This window comes from Sceloporus undulatus, chromosome 7 (assembly GCF_019175285.1).
Source record: "Sceloporus undulatus isolate JIND9_A2432 ecotype Alabama chromosome 7, SceUnd_v1.1, whole genome shotgun sequence".
Lineage (NCBI taxonomy): Eukaryota > Metazoa > Chordata > Lepidosauria > Squamata > Phrynosomatidae > Sceloporus > Sceloporus undulatus.
Window position 1 is genome coordinate 19,838,451 of NC_056528.1, and position 17,003 is coordinate 19,855,453.

The following is a 17,003-nucleotide window of genomic DNA, read 5'->3' on the forward strand; positions in this document are numbered from 1 at the left end:
GCTTTATTTATACACTGCCTTTTCCTAAGACTGGAATTCAGGACAGCTTCCAAAATGCCACGCTGACAGTTGGAAGAGACCCCCCAAGGTCCATCCAAACCAACCCCCTGCCATGCAATATTTATTAATGCATTTCTAACTGGGCTTTTATTTGCAGTTCCATGGGTATGAAATTACAATAAAACATATATAGTTAAACTATAGTTAAGATTAAAACAGTAGTTGAACAGTATTAAACTAACAACAGCATTAAAACCATGTAAAATAGTACTTTCAAACAAAGATTGCAAGCAGTACAGCCCCTTCATTTTGGGGTAACACTGGAGAAGATCTTCATGGTAGCTGCTCTCAGGCTTTGGAACTCCCTCCATAGGGAGGCTAGAGTAATGTTCCATCCTTGTTGCCCTTCTATTGACAAATGAAGACTTTTCTGTTATGAAAGGCTTTGAGGAATCAACTGCTGCTGCTCTGAATAGTGCTCTGCTGGTTTTTATTTTTCCTTTCCTGCCTTCCTCTGAAGTTAAGGATGTGACTTGCCCAAGGTCTCCCAGTGGGTTTCCATTGCCAAGTAGGGATTCGAACTCTGGACTCCTGGAGTTGTAGTCCAACATTCAAACCACTAGATAGTACTGGCTTCCATTGCAAAGTGCACATGCAGTGGATCCTTGGTATTCACTGAGGTTTGGTTCCAGGACCCCCGGTGGATACTGAAATCCATGGATGCTCAACTCCCATTATATACAATGGCACAGTAAAATGGTGCTCCTTATACGAAATGGAAAAATCAAAGTTTGCTTTTGGGAATTCTTTCCCTCCTCTCCCCGAATATTTTTGATCCATTGTTGATTAAATCCATGGATATGCAACCTGTGGATACGGAAGGTCAATGGTAATAACAATACAAAAACACAAACAGATAAAATATATACACTGTATAAACATATATATGATACAAGCACCTGTGTATCTAGTTAAGAAAAGCTAATGCACAAAGCCTAGTCTTTGCCAATTGCACCCTCTACCTGGCTTGCACATCTAACAATTGAACTTTACATCCATGCACACACAGGTTTGCACACTGCCATTGTGAGTGCATCGCCCATGTTGCCACAGTAACCACTGAGCGCAGAGGCAAGACAGCGCTCAACTCATGCATCCTTTTTAAACTGTTTCCATGAAGATCTGACTCATCAAATTAAATGGGTTCATGATTTGCTTCCTGAAGTGGACCAATATGCTGTCCTTAAAAAGACCTCACAAAAACATACGTTAAGATCTTAAGATTTAAAGATTGGGAGGTATCTTCCACCCAGAGCCAGCATGGCATAGTGGTTTGAGTGTTGGGACTATGACTGCCGAGACCAGGGTTCGAATCCTGGCTGAGCCATGCAACCCACTGGGTGACCTTGGGCAAGTCACATGCTCTTAGCCTCAAGGGAAGGCAATGGCAAACCTCCTCTGAACATATCGTGCCAGGAAAACCTTGTGATAGGGTCACCATAAGTTATGAATGACTTCCACTGGAGGTTGACCACAGAATTGCACCAGAAGGATTACAAATGCATGGAGAAATACTCTCTCTAGGAATTTCCAGGTCCTCCAGCACAACACAGTGATTCCTAGAGATGGAGTGAGCAGATGTCATAACCTCAAAGGAGGCACCATAAAATGCAATTCCAGAAAAAATGTAGGCCATTAGAAAATAAAAACTAAAAACACCAATATAAATATAAATGCATGCTTCTTAGTCATGCTCAAGATAGAAAACATTCTGAAATTCTTCCTGGGCATAAAGTTGAATGTAGGACATGTGCTGGAAAAGGAGAACATCTGATCATCCTGCCTAAAGATTAATCAGTTGATCAAATCTGTGGATAATTAAATGCGCAAAAGTCAAAACCAAAGTGCCAATGAGGTAGACTAACTGTATCTGCCCTAGAAGAGACATTTGGCCTTCCATATTTGCTGCTATGACTATGTGGTGATCAAAGCCACATTGAAACATAGAATGCTAGAGTTGGAAGAGACCTCAAGGGCCATCCAATCCAACCCCATTCTTTCATGCAGGAACACACAATCCAAGCACTCCCTGAGATACAATGGTCATCCAGCCTGTTTAAAAAACCTCCAGAGGAGACCACCACCACACTGGGAGGCAGCATGCTCCATTGTTGAACAGCTCTTACCATCATGAAGTTCTAATGTTTAGGTGGAATGTCTTTTCCTATAGTTTGAATGTATTTCTCCATGGAAGCATTGCTCCATTAGAAAGCAGCCCTTCCAATGTTTCCTAGTCTCTAGAGCAGGGGAAAACAAGCTTGCTCCATCCTTAAGATGGCATCCCTTCAAATATTTTAAACATGGCTATCATGTCACCTCTTAGCCTTCTCTTCTCCAGGCTAAACAGACCCAGCTCCCTAAGCCATTCCTCATAGAGCATGGTGTACAGACCTTTCAACATTTTGGTTGCCCTCCTCTGGACACTCTCCAGCTTGTCCACATCCTTCTTGAATTGTGGTGCCCAGAACTGGACACAGTATTCCAAGTGAGACCTGACCAAAGCAGGATAGGGTGGCACTATTACTTCCCTCAATGTAGACACTATACTCCTATTGAGGTTTTTAACAGAGGCTGGATGGCCATCTGTCTGGGATGCTTTGATTGTGATCTCCTGCATGGCAGAGGGTTGAACTGGATGGCTCTTGGGGTCTCTCAACTCTATTATTCTCTGATGCACACTAGGATCATATAGGTTTTCTTAGCTAGAGCATCACTTTACTGACTCACGTTCAGCTTGTGGTCCACTACGATTCCTAGATCCCATTCACATGTACAGTTGCCAAGCCAGGTGTAACCCATCCTATATCTCTGCATCGCATTTCTACTGTCCAAGTGTAGTATCATATATTTCTCCCTGTTGAAATTCATTCTATTTGTTTTAGCCCAGCTTTCTAATCTGTTAAAGTCATTTTGAATTCTAATCTGGTCCTCTGGGCTAAAACAATTAAAAACCCATATGGAATTGGTACGGTTTATAGATTTGAGCAATAAGTAAAAGTTATGGTGAAGAGAAAGGCCTGACAAAATCTGAAGACAGAGTCATGTTCATATGGAAGAATACTATCCTTCCAACAACCAGGACCTTAGCTGCAACAGGAAGATGTTCATATGGTGTTATCATGTTTTATTGCCACAAAAGGTCATATATGTATATATTTTGCTGAAGAGCAGGATATTAAGTTTGATAAGTAAAACACATCACTCACACACACACACACAACTCTAACTGAGCAAAAGTGGATGCAGTTCACTGGCTCTTCCATTACGGGCCCAAATCAATTAACCTCAACCGGCTTAGGGCTGTGTTGAGCAAACAGACAATTGCCATTGAGTAACAAAGGAAGCGCATGACAAGTAATTAATCAATTATGCAAGCGCTACAGGGAAGGGAGGGGGCATTTAGGGAAAGCGCTTCATCAAGGTCAGCGGGAAGGGAAGCCGCTTCCTTGAATGCCATCTGCCATGTGTGCCAAACCCAGTGGGCAAACCTATGCAGGTTGTTTAGGAAGCAGCTGTGGGCATCTTCCGATCAATCAGTTTTGCAACCAAGAGTTAAGGCAGGAAAGTGCATCTGATGCCATCTGTCTTGCTTGCCTATCTCAAAAGTGCTTCTGTAGTAGGATTCGGACCATTGCATACTGTCCTCATTTGGCACAGGAACAGTCTCAATACATCCTCTCTCATCGCACTTTTTCAGCGGCTTTTAAAATGTCCCATTTGCTCTTCTCCTTTTGTCCCCAGCTCACGCCAAATGGTGCAAACTGAATTCAAAGTGCCCATACTATTTATTATACTATTTTAGCTGGTTGATTTTAATTGTTTTAAATTTTTTATTTTGACTTTTAAAACTGTTTTTATCTTGTGAGCTGCCTTGGTTCCCTTTTCGGGAACACAGAAGTGAAACAAATAAAGTGCAAGTGTATGTAGAGAGATCTTGTGGCACCTTTGAGACTAACTGAAAGAAAGAAGTTGGCAGCTTGAGCTTTTGTAGACTTAAGTCTACTTCCTCAGATGCATTTGGTAGACCATGTGAGGAAGTCTACAAAAGCTCATGCTGCCAGCTTCTTTCTTTAGTTAGTCTCAAAGTTGCTACAAGATCTCTCTATAGTGATTCTACAGACTAACACAGCTATAACTTTGAATTCTACCAAAGTGCAAAAGAGTTGTTGCTTTTGTATGACTTCAAATTGTTTCTGATTTATCGCAATCCTAAGGTGAATATATCATGGGTGTCACTCGGTGTGATCCGCACCCACTAGTGATATTCCTGCCTCCATTTTTTCAATAAAGTTTTCTCCAAGTACAGGTATCTAGACTCAATCACAGGAAACTTATTATTCCTGGGCTCAACAACAATAGTATTCTTAATACTTCTTAGTGTTTCATCATTCTGATTGATAATTCATGAGGAAGCTCTACTGCACAGAAGTCTTGGTGACTCAGTTTTTGCCAGATCATTGAGGCTGGGCTCATTCCATCCTAGCCTAGTATTACATTCATGCCTATAGCAAAAAACAATAGCCCATATGGCAAAATTGCCCCCTTTTGGAGGGGGCATCTGGGAGATCCCTCCGCCAAATATTTTGCAGGGGTGGGGGTCCAACATTCCTGGGAGTCCAACATATTCTAGCTCTCAACAGTTGCTCACCCTTCACTACAGGCTGTTTGTTGTTGTTGTATGACACCAAGTCGTTTCCAACCTATGGCGACCCTAAGCCAAACCTATCATGGGCTTTCCTTGGCAAGATTTGATCAGAGGAGGTTTGCCATTGCCTTCCTGAAGCTGAGAGCATGAGCATATACTCAAGGTCATCCAGTGGGTTTCATGGCCATACCTAATATAGTGGGACACACTCATGTGCAAACCCTTAGTCTCTTTTCTATCTGGAAAAAACAGTAGCACAAGTCATGGTGCTCAAACCACTAAACCCCACTGGCTCTCGTATTACAGAAGGTCCTTGGTATCCACTGGGGTTTGGTTCCAAGACCAAAATCTGTGGATGGTTAAGCTCCATAAAATACAGAGGCATAGTAAAATGGTGTCCCTTATATTATATACAATAGCAAAATCACGATTTGCTTTTTGAAATTTATGCATGTTTAAAATATTTGCAAGCCGTGAATGTTTGAATCTGTGGATAAGGTGGGCATGCTGTGTCTCCTACCCTTGGCAATCATCCTAGGAGCCAGACCTTACAACTTGTTCATCTAACGCCAGCTAGTTTCTCTTCCAGCACTTCATGGGCTCTCAGCCTGGTTGGAAAGAGACTGTTGACAGCAGTGCTGCATGGTCAGACTGTTGGCAAACAATCACAGGATGAAGTCAAAGGCTTCCCACTCCAGGGAAAGTCAACTCCTGCTGCAGACTGAATTTTCTGAAAGCGTAATTCAAATCAAGGCAGGGGTAAGCTCTACTTTTTATTCCTGCCTCTCTGTTAATTTCTGGGGAATTAAATAATAGCTCTTTAGGAGTCAACAAGTACCTTCAGTGCGCTTTTATATTGCTTTAGAAAACGTTAACGTGCGGTTAATTAATGTGCCACTTTGGAAAGCCAGAAAATGACTCAGCATGATATATTCAGAGGTGGCCATGCAGCAAAACACAATAAAATCCAAAAAAACAGTGATGCATTTATCAGACCAACAAAAATGCACAAAATATATCATGCATCCTTTCGCCGCTTCACTGGCTTCTTTATCAGTGTTAAAAATCATACAAGAGATCATAGGATGAGATATTGTTGAAAGACTCTGGAGACCAGGATTTGAATCCTTACTTAGCCTCAGCGGAAGGCGATGGCAACCCACCTCTGAATAAATCTTGCCAAGAAAACCTGCATCTCCAAAAGCCGGAAATGACTTGAAGGCACACAACATCAACAACTGATGAAAGATCGTCAACCCAAACCCTAATTCTACAACACTGGGGTGGTCTCCATTCAAACATTCCCCAACTTCGTGTCTGCTTAGTTTCCCCCTTGTTCTCTGACACTTGATTCCAAAGATGTGCTGATCATATAAGGACACTGACGCATTTTAAGGTTATGACTTTTCCTGTTCCGAACTATTGATGCTTCCAATTCTGCTGGTGAGAAACAATTGAGAGAAAAATCAATCCTTTGCAGTCGGGTTGAAACAACAGAGTGGATAATATAAGTACGTCATCCTTCGTCATCTTTAAAAAAGAAGTGTCTAACCCAAATGTTTAACTCATGATCGACAATCAAACCCTAATCACTGGAAACTCCCAGGATGGCATGACATTTCCTCAAATATTCTCCTCCTCACTACACTTCTTTGTTGTTATACTGAAAGTAAACCCCAAATACGAATGGAAAATTCTCTTCCACAACAACTTAGGAGCCGAGCGTCACATGCCGACTTGAACAAACCAGACCGATTTTCTGCAGGTCTCTTAATGGCCCACAGCCAGACAGCCTGTCTTCTTCGCAAGAGAGAAGTGCACAAACCACAATAGGGCCCTTGACATAAACGCTTACAGCAAAGTGGAAGCCACAGGGCAAATGTGTCATCTGCTTGACTTAAGCCTCTCTCAAACTTCCTCCGGTTCCAAGAGAGATGAATAACTTCTCTCTGGAACTTTACAAGACAACAAAAATCAGTGACTATCCGAAAGACAAAGTGGCTTTTTCATCATTCATGAAAGCTTTCGCTAAGTGGTCCCCCGACTACAAGGAAAACGCCTGATCTCTAAACTCTGGAAAGGGGGGTGGTTTAACTGAGCCACTGCATGAAATTTAGACATCATGGAAACACAGAACTGTAGATCTGGGAGGAACCCCAAGGGTCATCTTGCTCACATCCCTTATTGGTTTAGGAAACTAACAGCTAAAACAGACAGATGAAAATTCAATCTGAATCGAGCTGAGTTTGAGACTTTCTGGGGTAGTCTGTCCAATAAATCAGGAAATTCAATGTTTCATCAGAATCTCTTTTCTTGTAATCTGTATTCATTTGTTGTCAAACCCAGCAGGATGCCAAAGTTGAGAAGCTCACCTTCAGTAATAAAAACTCAGAAACCTTTATTAAGAAACTAATAGGTCTAAGTTTGGTGACATTCATTGTCGGAATTCACCAGCAAATCTTGTCATTGTTGTGTGCCGTTTCTGATTTATGGCAAACCAAAGGTGAAACTATCATGGGTTTTCTGGAGCTGAGAATGTGCAACTTGCCCAAAGTTAGCAAGTGGATTTCTACAGTTGAGTGGAGAATCGAACCTTGGTCTCTGGAGTGGTAGTCCAACACTCAAACCACACCACCACACTAGATCTCCCAGCAAAAGTTGCAACCACATAAACAGACTGTACATAATCCAAGCTTTAAGTAGGCTCAGATCTTATTAAAATTGATCAACGCATTTCTTTCTCTTGCTTCACACCCCCTCTTTCTTTGTTGTAGTAGACAAACACACTCTCTCAAATGATCTTGGACAGACCAGCACCTGGTCTGAGCTCACAGTTTGAAAGCAGAGTTCTAAAACATATTAGCACTACTGCATATCCCATTACTACATTTATGGGAGGGCAAAAGCACATGCAAGCAACTCCTGGCATTAGTTCAACCCCTACCATATTGTGTGCGCTTTCAAGTTGCCTGTCAACATATAGTGACCCCATTAATTTTCAGAGGGTTTTCTTTGGCAAGGAAGATTCAAGAGGTAGTTTTGCCATTGCCCTACCAGTGGTTCCCAAACTTTGGTCTTCCACATTTTGGACCTCAGATCCCAGCCTTCCTGACTGTTTGGGGCTTCTGGGAATTGAAGTCCAAAATCTCCCTGGAAGACCAAAGTACTGCATCATCCACAGAACAGTTATACCTTTATTGGGCCAACCAAAATGCACATTACACACACTGCAAGCTTTTGAATGCACATTTTGTATAATATGCATTTTGGTTGACCCAATAAAAGAATAACTGTTTTGTTGATTTTGGATGATGCTGTACTTTGCTATATGGCCAACACAGTTGATACATTTCCTGGAGGACCAAAGTTTGGGAATCACAGCCTTAGACCATCTGCTACATCGATCTACCACCCACACAGCTTACTTTACAGCAGTGATGTGTGCCAGCTTTTAGTACCAAATGAAGTCTTGGGCAGGCCTGGATTTGCAGCCAATTCCAGCCCAGAACAGAAGCTAAATTCAACAGGGTCACTTGATCAGATTAAGGGAGACGATGTTAATGTTCTTTCAGAGACACTGAAACCATATATTTTATCTGGGGAGAGGAAAATAAAATTCTGGCGGCAGCCTCAAACAAGAAGCAAGGAGTCGCTCATGGAGAGAAGAATTAGGAATGGTATTTACTCAACACACAGCAGCCAAGCCAGGAAAAAACTGGGAATCAGAGAGTGTGTTTTGAATGGCCGGCTGGCTATCTTCAGCTCATACTTGATTATAGGCCTCGCCAAGCATCGGCTGCCAGGAAACCACTCTTTTCATCTAGCCGGGAACTCAGCGTTCAGGCCTGGAACATCCATCTACATAGCATGTGGTTGGACTTTTCACAGCATAATTACAGAGGCAGCGTCTTCCTTTTCTCCTCCCTGAAGTGGGCGGCTCAGATCTGGACCTTTAATGGCCATCAGATGTGAAACATCTTTCATGAGGATCAGGATCAGAGGGGGGCAAAAGCCTTTCAACCTAACTTCAGCCCATCCCTTAAATAGCTCCGGCTGCGGTCTTTATAGTCAGAAAGTACAGGAGGTCCTCAAGTCTAATGAAGTTCTGCCGACTTTTGCTTCCAAAAACGTGGTGTCTTCTGGGCATGGTGTCTTTCTGGCTCAGGGAAGCATTTAAATTTTTTTGGAATGAGTTGTTTGAGCGTTCGACTATAAACTCTGGAGACCAGGGTTCGAATCAGCCATGGATGCCCACTGGATGGCCTTGGGCAAGTCATACTCTCCCATCCTTAGAGGAAGGCAAAGGCTTGCCTTCCTCTAAGGCTCTGGAGCAAGGGATGTGGTGGGGAAGCAATGGAATCAGATACCGTAAAGCTCAGGCTTGTTCTCATTTCCACTTCTTTCCATGATATAGTGTTACTATAGTATAGAGAGCCAGCATGGAGTAGTGGTTTGAGTGTTGGTTGGACTATGATTCTGGAGATCAGGGGTTTGGTTCCTTGCTTGGCCATAGAAACCCATTGGGTGATCTTAGGCAAGTCACACACTCTCAGCCCCAGAAATCCCCATGATGGATTTGCCTTAGGGTCGCCCCAAGTCAGAAACGTCTTGATGGCACACAACAACAACAACAAATAGTGTTATGCCAGCATTAGAGATTAGAGAGTTAAAAACTATTCCAATAAAGAGTGCAAGATCATTATCCCTAACAATCTCTTCATCATAGGATAGGATTTTGAGTCATCTGGGGGCCAGGCATCCCAAACCACCAAAAGTACATAAAACTCAGCAAGAAACTGAGCCTAAACTGCCTTAAACACAGTTGTAGTGGTCAGACTTCATGAAAAGTTGGCTCTCGGTGTGCCTTTCCAAAATGTGCTCATTCTGTTCACTGCGGCTGGTTTGAAATCATTCAACTTTCTGGTATGCTACATTCTGACCCTGGCTTGCAGAAGTTGGAGGTGGCATCTAACATAAATTTACCATCTGATGGATAATCTGATTGCTGATGATCATTGGCAGATTATTTGGAGTGTGTTGGTAATAGCATTTTAAATACTGTGTGCGCATGTGGTTTTTAGAAAAGTTTTCTAAATGCTCTTCAAGATCTTGTTCCAGCCTGAACCATTTCCAAGTGGATTAAAGAACTCTCCCTCCAGGGTTTTACGCTAATCTCCTAACTACTTGACAAAGGCTGTTTTGTTGGGAAGAACATGTACTAATAATCATCCTCAATACACACACACAGTGTTTTGTAGTAAATGCATTATTGGTGCTTCATATATTATAGTATAGGGACGAAGAAGTGTTGACTTTCCAATGTTGCTGGACTACGGTTCCCATCCTCCTCTCCATGGCTATATTGCCTAGCAGGGTTGGCTGTTTTAACCAAAAGATATTTTTTATACACATGCACACATACATAAAGTCTAGGTATCATTACTGTTTTCCAGCCTTCTTAATGAAACAACGGTTTAAATTGAAGAGCCTGTTACAGACTGCCAAAATAAAGCTGCTTCGGGTCTCTTTGGAGGCATGCTATTTAAATGATGCATGGGTCCTAAGAGTCCGGAGGTCGCGCCAAAGCCACACTCCATTCCTAAGCACTGGAGTGCAGCTTTGGTGCAGCTTCCGGATTCTTAGGATGCACGCATCATTTAAATAGCATACCTCCAAAGAGACCCGAAGCAGCTTTATTTTGGCAGTCTGTAACAGGCCATAGTTTCCATAGCCTTCCTTCACCATTTTCCAATGCTAATCCTTTTTTTAAAGCAAGTTTCCAGCTAGACAGAAAAGAAAAATGGGTGCTGGTCAACTGCATCTCAATTAGCAAAACCTCTGACAACCAAGTTCCTTTTTACAAAGCCTTACAAAGTTTTCATTCTGGCACCCTATACCTCAAACCCCAATTGCTTCTTGCAGGATCAGATCTTTAATGTGAAAACCAAACTTCAGAAGTTATATTTTATCCTGTATATTATCTTTAGGGTGCCAGCATGGTGTAGAGCTTTGAGCATTGGCCTAAAAATCTGGGAGACCAAGGTAATCCCTGCTGAGCCATGGAAATGCACTAGAGGTGCATTGACACAGTAGAAATAATGCAATTTGGCACCATTTTAAGTGCTGGAGTTCCATCCTATGGAATCCTGGGATTTGTAGTTTTGTGAGGCCTTTAGCCTTCTCTGCCAAAATGTGCTGTGTGTCACCAAACTACAAATCCCAGATTCTGCAGGATGGAGCAGGTTTGCATCCAGATCTGCTACACTTTGCCTAAACTAACCTGGAACTGGAAGCCTCACATCTCACCTAATCTTGGTTTCTTGACTCATTTGCTCTCCTTAGAAGCCTGGCTTGTAAACCAGGGTTTACCGATCTTGGTTTACCAATCTGGGCTTGTTTGGGAGCATCAAACCAGGAACCAGAGTTCAGATGACACAGTAAACTTTGGACTCCTGGTTTAATCTGGTCTTGTTAGTTGCAGTGCAAACAGGGTGCTTACATCAGCACACAACTGACCGCAATAAAGACTTCTTCCAAGATCCATGTTCACTGTGGTGTGTGAATACAGTCTTTTGTTTGCCCGCTGTCACTACGCATCACACTGTCAGCAATGCTCCCATGCTCACACGACACATACATTTCCTCCGACACAATGCTCGCTCTGTTCTTGGCTTATGTGGGTGGCTTTTGTGATTTCTTCAAATCCTCTTTCGCACCATGTAGGATTTGCATAGGAGCTCCTTTTAGAAACCCTTAAATATGCAAGGAGGGGAGAAAGAAATGGTGAAGGGGGAGGATCAAAAAAGTAAATCTCCATGTTCATGGATATGCCTTGATATAGGAGTTGAATAGATCATAAAACTTTTAAAAAGCATTATGAATCTTCTTTGCAAAAAAACACAATAATCCTATATTTAACATGATATGAGAAGATTCAAACTTATATACAGCTACTGAAAATGCCTTGGGATGATATGTTTGTATCTGTAATGGCACAATCATATAAAATACATAGGCTTTAATGCACCCCTCGCCCCTAATGTGGCAATGTTTTTGACTACAGAGCCAGCGTAACGTAGTGGTTTGAGCATTGGACTACGACTCTGGAGATCCGGGTTCAAATCCCAGTTCAGCCCTGGGAGACCTTGGGCATGTCACATCCTCTCAGCCCCAGAGGATGGCAATGGTTCCTCCACTCATCAAAGAAGTAATAGAAAGTAATGGGGAAATTTACAGGGCAGTTAGCTTTGGATCTCTGCAACAAGGAAAGGAAGAAATGGCATTCTAGAAGTAACTTTCCAAGTTTCAGCATAATCACAGTTGCTGGAAAACTAACTTCAGAACCGCTGGCAAGTTAAAAATATAGTTGTAGTCTCCTAAGGCACTATATTTTTGTCCTCTCTGTTTAAATTGGAGAAAGCAAGTCTAGGAAGTCAAAGCAACTCAGGACCAATATATATGGCAGAGGGCTACTAACAGTACATTGCTAGCCAACTCCACCGCAGCCAGTCTTGCATGAACATTGGACAGCAAGCAAAATCCTAGAAACCACATCCGTGCAAGGACTTTCCAGCTGGAGCTTGCTTCAGCAAAACCCTATAATTTTTCTTTTTACATTCAATAAGTAGAGGGTTTCCATTCAAAAATGCTGCCACCCTTTCCCCTTGCCCAGTGTTAACCAAGTCTGAGCTCTCCCCACCCACTGGCATCAGTAGTCCGCAATGCCCCCAAGCGGTCATTAATCTTCATTTTCCATTCTATATTCTTTTCTTCTCCAGAGGATCCAACATTCCAGAGATTTGACACGCTGTCCTTCTGTGTGTTTTGACAGCTGGAGTGTGGTTTCTGGGCCACAGGAAAAAGGCAGCGGAGATACTAGGAGGACAAAAAGACGGTAACAAACCAAGATGGGATCCGCTGCATCGGGCTTCTACTTGAGAAAAGATGAGAATGAAGATTTGCTCACTGGGTGACCTTAGACAAGTCACACTCTCTCAGCCTCAGAGGATGGCCATGGCAAACCCCCTCTGAAATCTTGTCAAGAAAAACCCACAAATCACAATATGTCCGAAATGACTTGAAGGCACACAAGGGAACCACTGCCGGAGGTGTCACTTTGCCATCTAAACTCTCCAGGTGTTAATGGACTACACATCCCATTCGTCTAGAAGTGGCGAGGGATCATGGGAGTTGCAGTCCAACCACTCCAGCAAGGCTGCATGGTTCACCCCTCATTGGGACCCTAGTATCCATGGCCTAAATAACCTAAAGGTGCCAGATTCTGGTTGGTCTTGGAAGCTAAGCAGGGTCAGCCCTGGTTAGGACATAGATGGGAGACTGCCAATGAATGCCAGGTGTGGCAGGCTTTGTATTTCAGAGGACAGCAATGGCAAACCACCTCTGAGTAGTCCTGGTCTAAGAAAACCCTATGAAATCCATGGGTCACCATAAGTCATTATAAAAGATTAGGCTGCCAAGTATCATCATCATCATCACCATCATTTTCAATAGCATCATTCATGTACACGGCATTTTACAAGTGGAGAATGAAACATTGCCAAGTATTCCAACTATATCAAATGCTAAAATATGATATTAAAATACAATGAACCCCCCCAAGACAATGCAGAATAAAACAAAACAGCCAGTACACAAAATATACTAAATATATAATGATATGTCTATAACTATATAGTATATATTACTATCAAAAATGTCCCTTACTTGATGGACTAGTCCTTTGTGTGAGGTCTGGAAAGCTTGGTTCGTATCGGACTGACAGGTGCCTCTTATTAAAAGAAATGCCCTTTATTTCAGGGCCAGAAAGCTTGCCTTTTATAAGGCTGGCAGGTGTCTCTCATTAGTAGGAATTTTCTCTGCTGGAAGCTGGCAAACATTTCTTTTTATATAGACTAAATGGGAAAGGCCCAGAAATCCTGCATTTTGGGGGTGTGGGCCCTTCCTAAAGACAGGAATGTGTGCGCCATATGATTTACAAACATGGGCAATATGCAAACTTTACAGAGAAGCCCAACTGCAACTGATACATTCATTTGGTATTTGGGTAGAACACAAACTTGCTACTAGAATCCCAGCTTGGCCATGGAAACCCTTTGGGTGAACTTGGGCAAGTCACACTTTCTCAGCCTCAGGGGAAGGCAGTGGCAAACCCCATGAAGAAACATGCCAAGAAAACCCCATGATCGGCTTTGGGTCGGGGGCTCCAAAGTCAGCCTGCATCCAACCCAATCAGAAATTTCAGTTAAAAAACATTAGGGAAAAAAAAAACCTCAACATCTTTCTAGGACACACACAAATGCACCAAATCGGAGGTGGCAGATGCTTCCATGTACCCCATAGCAAAGCCAGGTCTGTGGCAGACAAGGTCTGAGCAGAGAAAGATGCCAGCTTTGAACCAGGCATCGCTCTGCCAGGAAAATGCTCTAGCCAAGCGTGACAAGAGTGCCCAAACTTCAGTCTGGGAAGGAAGGACGCAGTGGATGGAAAGGCCATCGTTTTTTACCTGCTTGGCATTCAGGAGCTGAGGCTGAAGGTGGGGAGGACAGAAGCCTTCACATCTCTATATCCTCTGCCTACTAGTCGTACTGCCAGGAGGAGAGGTCCTTTTAAAATACACACAAAAGGTTGGGTCCGTCTCCATTGAATGAACTGACCGAGGCAGCAGATTTGAGTTCATAGAATCATAGAACTGGAAGAGACCCAAAAGGCAATCCAGTCCAACCTCCTTCTGCCATGCAGGAAGACACAATTGAAGCAGATGGCTATCCAGCCTCTGTTTAAATACCTCCAGAGAAGGAGACAGTGCTGTTATAGTTGCATGCATTCAAGTCATTTCTGACTTGTGGTGACCCTAAGGCCGATGGCGTTTTGCACATTTAAGTTTTAGTGTGGTGTCACAATTTGAGTGTTGGATTGTGACTCTAGGGAACCAGGGTTCGAATCCTGCACTCGTTCCAGTGCACCATATAATTTATGGACCACATGCAGACATTACAGAGAAGCCCATAGAGAGGCTAAACTGAAACCAATACTTTCATTTGATATTTAGGTAGAACACATACTAGAATCCTGGCCTAGAAACCGACTGAGGGAACCTTGGGCAAGTCACACTCTCTCAGCCTCAAAGGATGGCCATGGCAAACCTTCTCAGAAGAAAACCATCAATTAAAACAACCTAGTTAAAACAGTAATAAAATTGAGGTTAAAAACATATAAATGCTAAACAACAAAACACGAGGAACGGAGAGAGAGAGGCAGGGTGGGGACTGTTTTTTATATATATTATAACATTATTATATTTTATATCAAAATTATTATATCAAGTTATTTAATGCTTTTTTAAAATATATAATATACATATATAATATGTATATAAAATGATAAAATGATTGTATGTACAGTGCTGTGTAAATTTGCAGCACTTTATAAATAAAGGTTAATAATAATAATAATATATATCATTTTATATTATATATATACAGTATATTAAAAATCAGTTTGGAGGAGTGAAGCTTTCAGCAAACTTTGAGGATGTTCCCATTATTATTATTATTATTATTATTATTATTATATTTTCTTATACCAGCCTTTCTTCCAATATAGATAAAACCTTTGACTCAGGTGATGGGTTTCTATGGGGCAGAAGTGGAAAAGGTCACTGCTTTAGTCTGTGCCTCAGGCGGCACAATAGCTGGGGTCAGCACTGGTGGAATTATTATTATTATTATTATTATTATTATTATTATTATTATTACCATTTATTTATTGGTATAGCGCTCTAAGTTTGTGTGGCGCTTTACAGACACCATCCATTCCAAACATGTAAATCCTGCGTACAATCTAAGGAATAACCAAATATAAAAGGATGCAACAACTGTAACAAATGAGGCAGGGCAAAGACATTGCTATAAAAGCAACTGATACATGTCATCAAATTTAAAATATACAATGTATATAATATTCTGGGGAAGAAAGAGGTCCAAAGGTATAGGGACAAACCCAGTTTACTGACCAACTGACCAAACCTGGAGCCCATTTGCAAGCCAGGACACCTGCAGGAATGTCTGCAAGGAAGGCTGAGAGTTGCAATAAAAATAAAACAGAGTAATAAAATAAAACAAAGGGGGGGGGGTGTCCCCCCAATTTTTATGGGAACTAGAATTCTCTCTTTTAAATCCAGTGCCCCCCATAGGAACAGATCCCCCCCTTTGCCAAGTTACTAGACGATTGCCCAAACCTCAAGCCCATTTGCAAGGGAGGGATGAGAGTTGCAATACAAATAAAATAATAAAATAAGAGGGGGGGTTTCCCCCATTTTTTATAGGAACTAGAGCTCCCTCTTTTTTTCTCCAGTGCCCCCCATAGGATCAGACCCCCCCTTGCCAAGTTACTAGCCAACTGCCCAAAACCTGGAGCCCATTTGCAAGGAATGTCTGCAAAAAGGGCTGAGAGTTGCAATAAAAATAAAAAATTAAATTAAATTAAATTGGGGGGGGTGTCCCCCAGTTTTTATGGAAACTAGATCTCCCCCTTTTAAATCCAGTGCTCCTCATAGGATGAGAATTATCCCCCTCTTGCCAAAGGATTTTCCTCTTCCCATACCTGGAATGCAACCTTTTGCAAGCTGAAGAGTCCGAAGGATGCTCTGCCAAGGAAGCCATGGCTGTCTCCAACCAGGAGCAGCTCCTCTTCTAGCGATCTGGGGGCATCTGGATGGGCAGAGCAAAGAAAACTCTGGGGGAGGAGCCTCCGTGACATCACTACACCAGTCCCGCCCCCTCTCCTCTTTTTCCTCCCCCCCCCCCCTTTATATAGCAGAAGAGGCTCTATAGCAGTGGTTTCCAAACTTTGCTCTTTCAGGTGTTTTGTTGGACTTCAACTCCCAGAAGCCCTGGGTATTTGGGCCATGAGCCAGGAATTCTGGGAGTTGGAGTCCAAAACACCTGGAGGGCCAAAGGTTGGCTACCACTGCTATATAGGATCAGCCAGAAATCTTTGCATGGATATTTGAGGGGCATCACTAGCGGGGTGCGGACTGCACCAGGTGGCATCTTAAACAGGGTGACGCCACTTATTATTATTAAGCTTTATATATAAAGTGCTGTAAATTTACACACAGCGCTGTACATACAATCAATTAAAACTGATCAAATAAACCTGCTGCTTGCATACATTCTACGAAAATAATTAAAGGTGATAAACACAGATAAGCTTTATTGATTGGTTTATTTAACTTCTATGCTACCTCTCTTCCAAAAAAGGGACCCAAGGCAAATAC

At 42.3% G+C, this 17,003-nt stretch overlaps 1 protein-coding gene across 1 annotated transcript in view; it reads right to left on the reverse strand.

Moving 5' to 3' along the window:
• GPSM1 (G protein signaling modulator 1) overlaps nt 1-16,424 on the reverse strand; it is a 77,014-nt gene extending 60,590 nt beyond the window's left edge. The window contains exon 1 of the mRNA XM_042478318.1: nt 16,328-16,424. Coding sequence (XP_042334252.1) covers nt 16,328-16,386 — 59 coding nt within the window. The 5' untranslated portion in view covers nt 16,387-16,424. The remainder of the gene's footprint in view (nt 1-16,327) is intronic.
• Between the last annotated feature and the right edge of the window lie 579 nt (nt 16,425-17,003).